Raw genomic sequence first — 9284 nt, forward strand, 5'->3', positions numbered from 1 at the left:
CTTTTCATGAATATTTGATGTCAGATTATGATATCCAGAAACTTCAAGAGCATGATATTAATACAAAAAAAAATATGTGAAGATGATATGTCCATCACGAAATCCACTACTAGTGCATCCTGCTTACAAAGTTTGCATCTGTAGAATACCATTATATACTACAATATGAAACAGTCCTAAAATATTCACTGATGTCAACTAAAAACCAAGACTATGTTTTAGTTTAATTTTCTTTTCCTTATTTCATTAATTAGTTTAACATTGGTCACAAAGAGCACAACAGAGGATGTTTCAAAAATCATCCTGCTACTTTCATTTGGACATTATTTTGGGTGTTGCATGGAATCTAGTCCAGTCTAGGAAATGTCGCAGAGAGCTGAAGTGTAAGTGCATATCACAAACACCAAAAGGGATTTGTTTTAATTTTATCAGCAACAAATACTTAAAATGATTTTGGGTAAGATGCTAGGAGCTGGCCCTGCAGCAGAGTGTGCATTTGGCCAGCGGAGTGGGATTGAGGAGTGATGCTAATCCCACATCTCAAGATCAAAACCAGTCATGTGCCTGTGTGCAATATGAAACAGTCCTAAAATATTCACTGATGTCAACTAAAAACCAAGACTATGTTTTAGTTTAATTTTCTTTTCCTTATTTCATTAATTAGTTTAACATTGGTCACAAAGAGCACAACAGAGGATGTTTCAAAAATCATCCTGCTACTTTCATTTGGACATTATTTTGGGTGTTGCATGGAATCTGGTCCAGTCTAGGAAATGTCGCAGATAGCTGAAGTGTAAGTGCATATCACAAACACCAAAAGGGATTTGTTTTAATTTTATCAGCAACAAATACTTAAAATGATTTTGGGTAAGATGCTGGGAGTTGGCCCTGCAGCAGAGTGTGCATTTGGTCAGCGGAGTGGGATTGAGGAGTGATGCTAATCCCACATCTCAAGATCAAAACCAGTCATGTGCCTGTGTGCAAGCTGATGCAAGCGGTTGTAATGAAGTATGTGGAATTACAAAAGCAAAGTGCAAAAGCACATAAGTGGACAATTACAAAGAAGATAGACAAGCACAAAAGTGCATAGACAAAAGTCCACTAAAGGACAATACAAAGAGTCAATTAAAAATAAAATATTATTGAAAATGTGCTTTGGGAAGCCATGAAAAAATATAGGGGGAACACTCCCCTATTTATATACAAATACAAGAGGGAGACCATTGGGAGCTCCCTTTCATAGAGACGTTGGGGAGCTCCCTCGGTCATATTTTTTTACTGTTGGGGCCCCTATCGACTCTATACAGCGGGGCCCAATGACATGATAAAATAGAAATAAAAAAAGAAAATGAAGACAAAAATAAGAAAATGAAAAAATAGTTGTTTCTAATAAACAACTATAATTACATACAAAAAGACAAAAATGCCCTTATTGGGCAAACTGTTTATATATATATATATATATATATATATATATACACTCCCCTTCAAACTTTACGAGAAAATGATCGAAAGTTTGCTGAGAAAGAGAAATCGAGGAGCGGAAAGAGCTTTGATGAAGAAATTTGTCAACTGGTACGACAACGTAATAGTTCCTCTTAGATATTCATCACAAACATAGTGACAATCCATCTTAATATGTTTGATTCGCTCATGGAAGGTATGGTAGCTGGCAATGTAGATTACACTCTTATTGTCATAACTCTTCGAAGGTGTTGAGATGATGATTTCCATATCACTGAGAAGACTTTTAAGCTACACAAGCTCCATTGTTGTCATAGTCATTACCTGATATTCGGCTTCAGCTGAAGATAAAGATATTTTTTGTCGTTTCTTACACCTCCAATAGATCAACGAATCTCTTTAAAAAATACAAAAACCTATCATTTAGGTTACCACCCCGGATAATTAGATCTAAAGATGATGAAGAGGACAAAAAAAAAAGCTCTTTTGAAACGGTGTTTTTAATGTATCACACAATCCTCATAATTGCTGCCATGTGCAATGTGGTAGGGGCATGTTAAAACTGACTTGCTGCATGAACACATGAGTGATATTAGGTTGGGTGATAGAGAGATAAGTGAGAGATCCAATCAATTGATAATATGAAATAGAATCTTCAAGCAATACACTATCTTCAAGTCTTAATTTTGTATTTATGACTTTTGAGGTTTCCACCTTTTTATCGAAAACTTTTGACCTAGCACATATGTTAGCAGCTAATTTTATTTGAGAGAGAATATATCCTCTGAGAGAATAGGCAACCTCAATTCCTAAAAAGTATCTCAAAAATATGACCGTTGGGGCCCCAACGACAAGATGAGTGGGGCCCCTTGTGGTCTTAAAAAAGCAAAAGAAAAAAAGAAAAAGTAAAAAAGGGAGAGAAAAGGAAAAGGGGAGAGTTTACATGGGGATTTACCAAAATACCCCTATTGGGTATTTGGAGAAATAAGAAAACAAAAAAAGAAATATGTATATATATATATGTATATATATACGTATGTATATATATATTTATATATATATATATATATATTTATATACATAATTTAACAGAGACCCCCAATGCAATGCATTTAATGCATTTTACAATCAAAAAAAGAAAAATAAAAAATAAGAAAAGAGAAAAGAAAAAGAAAATAAAAGAAAAGTAAAAAGATTGAAATGCCCCTAATGGGCAGAATTACAGAAATACCCTTTATCGGGTATATATATATATATATATATATATATATATATATATATATATATATATATGTAATCATGTATATATATATATATATATATATATATATACATGATTACATATATATATATATATATATATATATATATATATATATATATATATATATTAACAGCAGTACTGTTCATGAGGCAGGGTAGCTGTACAGGATTTTTTCCTGGATAGACAACCAGGTCTGGGCCAAGTCTCCAGACTGGGCCAGGTTTTCCCCGTCTAATAAAAAAGAGATGTTGGGAACTGCTTCTTCATTAGTATAAAATAATGTTTATAACCATAATCCAAATGGATAGGATTAAGCCTATCACCATGATATTGATTCATTGAACAAGATTGTGTCACTTGGCGCCAAGTGGATAACTCAGTCCCGGCTGGTTGTTTTGTTAATCCAAATTGGTGGGTCTTGGATTTTCCAAGTCCATCTAACTCTAGGCAAAAACCTAGAGAAGTTTGGCTACACTTCCTGCATCCTAAGATGGGTTCTGAGCTTGCTAGGTTTTGAAACACCGGCATTGGTCATCAATTTTTTTTCTTGTCTCGAACCAACAAATCTTTCATTAGAACTACAGGCTTCTAAGCTTAGACCATTCAATTTAAGGTTGTTCAGGTGGCAGCAGCATGAAGTGGACAGGGCTGGTTCCACATAATCAAATGTAGGTACAAAATCCTCATATGATCTTGAATTGTGGCAAGGGTAGATGTAGAATTGAAGCAAAGTGCCCTTGCCCCAAGTTCAGAGCCCCTTCACCTTATGCACTTGGATTGTGGTCAGGGGTAGGTGCAACCTTGTGACACAGATTCTGTCAGCCCAAGTTAGTTGTACTAAGGATTCCCTGAGCAATGTTTCACATTGTTGGTCAAAAGAAAATCAATTTACAGATAAAAAACACAACTCTGAGCACGTGCTATCGCAAAGTCAAACATGTAAGCATATTCAAAAATATTTACCTGATCCATGAATGGCTTTACAAGACGTCTGAGGCTCTCACTGGTTGTCTTTTTGCAAAACTTTCTAAAGCTGACGAGTGGAACAAAAGCCAACTCAGGGAAAGATACATGATAACTCCATTGAGAAAAGTGCTCTGAAAGTGTTTCAACTGCAGAGCGTACACATTGCTCATGGTATGCTTTCAGTTTCAGTAGCTGTTTTGGCACCTGTCAGACAAGTAACCAACTAATAAGTAAAGCAGAGAGCCGAGACAGTGAAGATCCTGAAAACTGATGAGGTAGTCTCTCCACTTGAACCAACCTTCAACATACTTGAAAAATTAAAATATTTTGGAGCACTATTATCAGATTTGCCACCTTCCCCAAATTCTAGAAAGCTTAGAGATAAAGAAGCCACAGGAATGAAGACGCCACTAGAATGTGAAAGCTTATTCAACAAATGGATGCATTTTAGCCTCAAAGGAAAGAAACGAGGTCCAGGCAACATATGGGCAAGTCCATTTATCATCTGAATTGCCAAGTATAGCAAACTCTGAAGATCATGTTCCTTGATGCTAGCACATACAAACTTAACCCAAAGTTCAAGGCAGTTTACATACTGCCAATCTTGTATTTTCCTTAGTCCATCCTGAAAAATATGTAAAATATTAGAAAGAAGATAGAGAAATATGGATCTCGTGTACAAACAGAATTGCAACCACAATTATGAACAGATAAGCAGAAAATTGTGGAGAATAGGCAAAACACTCACTATATTTGGGAAACAACAATATCACAGTGAATTTCTCAAGAAGGGTAAGAACCGTTCTAGGTTCAATGACTTGATTCCATAAGAACATGAATGAGAGCAGGGCAGAGGAAACTAGAGAAGTTGTTGGTTTTCCAATTAACATCAAACCATGCTGCAATAGTTCCAATAATTAACATAATATACATCCCAGCAGTGTTGGCCGATGAAATTGTGAAATCGCCCATAGCTGATCTATATCAAATCAGATAGTGGTCTGAAACATAGTGAAACACACTTGAGAATGCAAAATAATGCTCATGCACATGGAATTCATCCTATAAAAACTTCAGACTTCTTTTAGTGGCAAATTAACAAGTGTAGCATCATTATCTTCACTGTGGTAAATTTTCTCACTTGCAACTTTCACATACATGAAATAATAATTAAATTCTGTAAGCTTGGTGTCACCCACAACTTGCCCACAATAAACCCTTTATATATGCAATTTCTGTCATGATGAGCAGAACCACACCCTCTATAACCTTCATGACACAATACTTGGGTTTGTGCTAAAGGAAAACATTATAAAAAATACCTGAAAGAGCAATGAGGCCACGCCATGAAGGTCCAAGACCTTATGACTTGTGATTGGAGGTGATAAACTTGCATGTGAGATAAATCCATCCATACAGTAACATGTATTTCTTTTACTTCTGAGAAGCCTCCAAATAGTCATTACCCACCATTTCCAAATCTACACCAATGTCTTCTCAGTGGCACAAGAAAGTAATTGATCGTCCAATCTATACAACATTATCCATTGGCCATGCACAACAGCACAAGAACAAAGGAACTAGCCTTTGCACACCCAAAGAGGTGGTGATCATTTTTCTGAAGAGTCTCTATCTAAAGGGACTTTTTCCTTTACCTTTTAGTGAAAGAACCTATAGGATTTAGTTCTGTTGCACTCGGGGCTCTGAACTAATAGCGCAAAGAGTAACTTCAGGAAACAAGTAAAAGAACTGTTTCTAGTTGAATAAAGTGAAAGGAGACAAATTGGTAAAAAAATATAACTTTGGATAATGAACATTTCATGGTGCTGAAATAAAATGACAAAGATTTAGAAATGAGATCAATACAATATCTATATTTCACATGGGTCCCTGCCTATACCCATATTGTGAGGCCAGCTTACTGACTGGGAAGGCTATCTACGTGCTAGTACTAGGCGATAAAAGTCATGCTCAGGAAACCTCATGTAAACATCACTTAGGTGCTTCTAAGTATGCTTGATCTTAATAAAAAAAAGTCTATAAAGACAGAGAATAGCAAGTTATGTTTGTGATTGAAACTTTTTCTTTCTTTTTTTTATTTGAATTCCTGGGTTCTGTTCAACAATCAACATCACATACAAATGTATTTACAGAGTTATGGATTTTCATATTATGTTAAATATGCCGGTTTGCTTTCCTGGGTGCATGTCACAGTGCCATCTTGTGCTCAAGTAGGTGCACAATTTTTACTAATATTAGCGTACATCTTGTAATGGTGTAAGATGTTAATCTTAACATTACAGCCACCTTGAATTTCATATTATACTATAACTGTTTTTTGCATACAATGTTAAAACATATAATTTCAGAAAATTTCTAGATCTTGAAAGCCTTTTATCAATCTTTTCATTTTGAAAATTTATTTTGTGTGTTTCTGAGCCACACAGCAAGCTGGCACGTGTGCACTGCCTAGCTCTTTGACTATAAGACATTTAAGCTAGTTCTGATATCCAAATTTCACTTTTTCTTAAAATGATAAGATGGCATCATCATCAAAGAAAGTAGATGGCTAAAAAAAGCGTTCAAACTTCACATTGGAAAAAAATGAGTTAATCCTGGTTATTTGAAGTAGTTTTTGAAGATGTTTACAAAGTTGATCCCACAGTCACTGAATTTGCTAATTGCAAGTCATGGGTCACAAAGCCCAAAGACACTAATTAAGCAGGGATGGTCGTTCAAACTAAAAATGACTTAAACATGCCACGTTTTTTTAAATTGTTCCAGAACCCAAGGAATCAAGAGAAGCTCAAAAGTCAAAACACATATCCATCTATCCGCATCATCTGGCTTTATTAGCGAGAAGCAACTCCTAAACAATTGAAGGACTTTCTAAAGTTTCTATTGTCAATCATATAAACCCTTTGTTTGGAGTTTATGAGATATATGCTAGATCATAGGAACTGGAAATAAAATATTACTACAATTATAGAATAAGGAAACAAGGTTAGGGTTATAAAGTTAAAATTATATTCCTATGTTCTAAGACAACTATAATACACCTCATCTATACAAGTAGATAAAGTTATAATACTACCACCTTCAGGAAAAAAATATATGAAAAATAAATTGTATGAAATCAATGGGGATTTATAGTAAATATGTCACCATAAAATCCAAGTTCGCCATTTCATCAACTCTCTGATTGCTTTGAAGGACATAGATACAAGAGAAATTTCATTGTGCTGGTCAAGTAGAATAGAAACATGTTTCTAAAGATTTCCAATCTCTAATGGTGTTGGGTCAAACCAAAGTGCATCATCTGACCCAACCTCAGTCTCTTTCTTCCAGAAGGGGTGGGTATTGAGCTGGGTACATGGTGCAGGACAGACTTAGCTTGGGCCTGAAACTGATGGGCCCATGCCTAGGCAATCAGGCCAAGCCTTTGCCATGGGGTGAAGTGTAGCCTGGCCAAAATAAACATGGCACTAGGATGGTTTTGGAAGAAACAGGGCTAAAGATTTAAATAGGTCTTATGCAGATGTCGCTTAAGGATGTGAGGGTTGGATATTCAACTGGCTTAAATCCATTTAGAGGGATTCAGTATAAATTTCAATATCCAATTAGCTAATCAGAACAGACTATCTTTCAGTTTTTTATATCCTAATCCAAATCCAACATAGTATCTGGCTTAAAATGTGTGTGTATCATAGTCACCTGTATCGTTAAAGGTAATTTCTCAGCGAGGGTATTTCTCGGAGAGATTTTCAAAAGTTGATAAATCTTGGGAATATCTTGGGAAAATCATGGGAGTTTAAAAAATTGAAAAAAATATAAATAACAACAAAAAAACCTAAGAAAATAATAAGTTTTGTATTATTTTTCTTTCAAAAATATAAAGAAACATGTTTTAAAGGTTTTAAAATATAAAAGAAACAAAAAAATAGGAAATGCAAATTTAATTTTAAAAAAAAACTCAAAAATATCATGATATTTTTTATTTGCTGATATTTTGAAAATATCACGATATATTCCCAATATTATCGGCAAGCTTGAAATTGCCGATAATATCACGATATATTCAAAATATCAGCGATATCGGTGACAATGGTGTGTATATATATATGCATGTACACGTGTGTACATATGTATATGGATATGGTGTTTCTATGGTGGTACTGAACCACCATAACTTATGGTGGTACACACTTGTTTTACACAGATCTAACCTCTAAAAGCAAAAACTAACCTTTGGATCATGTTTAGGATGTTCTATTTTCCATTTTATGCATTAAAGTTTATTTTAATAGGATATTTTAGACCATTTTTTATCCTTATGAATTGTGAGCCTTCGTTTTTTCACCATCTTTGAAACTGTATTATAATCATAGTCACAAATATCGGTCTTGGCTATATCTCGGCTAAGGCAAAATATCAGGATATTATATATTTTTCAATCAATCCCAGGAAAATCTATGAACTTAAAAATAAAATGCGAAAAATAAAAAAAAAAACTAGGAAAAACAGTTTTCTTTCCTTCTTCCCTCCTTTTTTTCCTTCCTTTCTTCTTTCTTTTCTGCACCTGATATTATCACACGATATATATATATATATAACTGTGACTATGATTATGGTATATTAGACATGATAAAACCTCATAATATAGTAAATAAACTATGTTGAACATGTCTGTGGGGGGTACATCTAACATTTGCTGGTTATATTCATGCAAACAATAGTGCACATCACCATATGGCATCATGGTTCAGAACCAACACACACAAATTACGCTGATAAGATCTGGCTTGCTAAAGGCTTTTCTCACCCATCTCTTCATCCAACTCCAAGTCTGATTAGGTTACATCCTATGTCACATGGGTGCAGGTGCGGGTACGGGTATGGGTACGTGTACGGGTGCAGGTACGGGTGCGGCACAATTTCAAAAATTTTGAAGACGGGGACTCGGCTATATATATTTTAAAAATATATATATAATTATATATATAACAATAAATGAATAATAAGATTGTAAATTTTACAGCAAAAATAAAAAAGTAATTCTATTGAAGTAACAACACAAACTTACCAAAATATAACACATAAAGAAGCTTGTGAGTGTGATAACAACAAAACTTATCATAAATCTGCCTCATCGTCTGAATTAGAGGGAAGAACAAGATCGAGGTAGTCCATGTTGAGAGTATGCAAATCATGTTCTCCCTCCAAGTCAAAATCTTTTGGATTTACATCTCAATACTTAGATGGTTCACAACTACATCAAAATATGATTAACTTAGTATCTAACTTCAAACTTTGAATATAAATATTTAAATATGAACTTTGAATACAAAAGAAAAAAAAGTACATATACTCATCTTTGGTGTGACGAGAAATTAATCGTAGATTAGAGTGAACATAAACCAAATCCTCTGCTCTTTTACTAATGAGTTTGTTTCTTTTAATGTTGTGAATTTGAACATATGTGAGTCCAATTTCTTTCACAACACGATGATGTAGCAAGTTGGGATAACAACTTCATTGCAAGACGTTGCAGATTTGGTGTATCTGATCCATATGTTGCCCACCAATTAAG

At 34.4% G+C, this 9284-nt stretch overlaps 1 protein-coding gene across 1 annotated transcript; it reads right to left on the minus strand.

Moving 5' to 3' along the window:
• Positions 1 to 3546: 3546 nt before the first annotated feature.
• On the minus strand, positions 3547 to 4666 carry LOC149818492 (protein REBELOTE-like). The gene is made up of 4 exons (XM_089986226.1): positions 4529 to 4666; positions 3993 to 4319; positions 3692 to 3898; positions 3547 to 3576 (listed from the first exon to the last, which is right to left on the minus strand). Exons 1-4 carry the CDS (start codon positions 4664 to 4666, stop codon positions 3547 to 3549), a joined length of 702 nt encoding a protein of 233 aa, XP_089842352.1.
• Positions 4667 to 9284: the final 4618 nt, after the last annotated feature.

This window comes from Nuphar pumila, chromosome 13 (genome assembly GCF_984573655.1).
Source record: "Nuphar pumila chromosome 13, dmNupPumi1.hap1.1, whole genome shotgun sequence".
In the NCBI taxonomy this organism is placed as follows: Eukaryota; Viridiplantae; Streptophyta; class Magnoliopsida; order Nymphaeales; family Nymphaeaceae; genus Nuphar; species Nuphar pumila.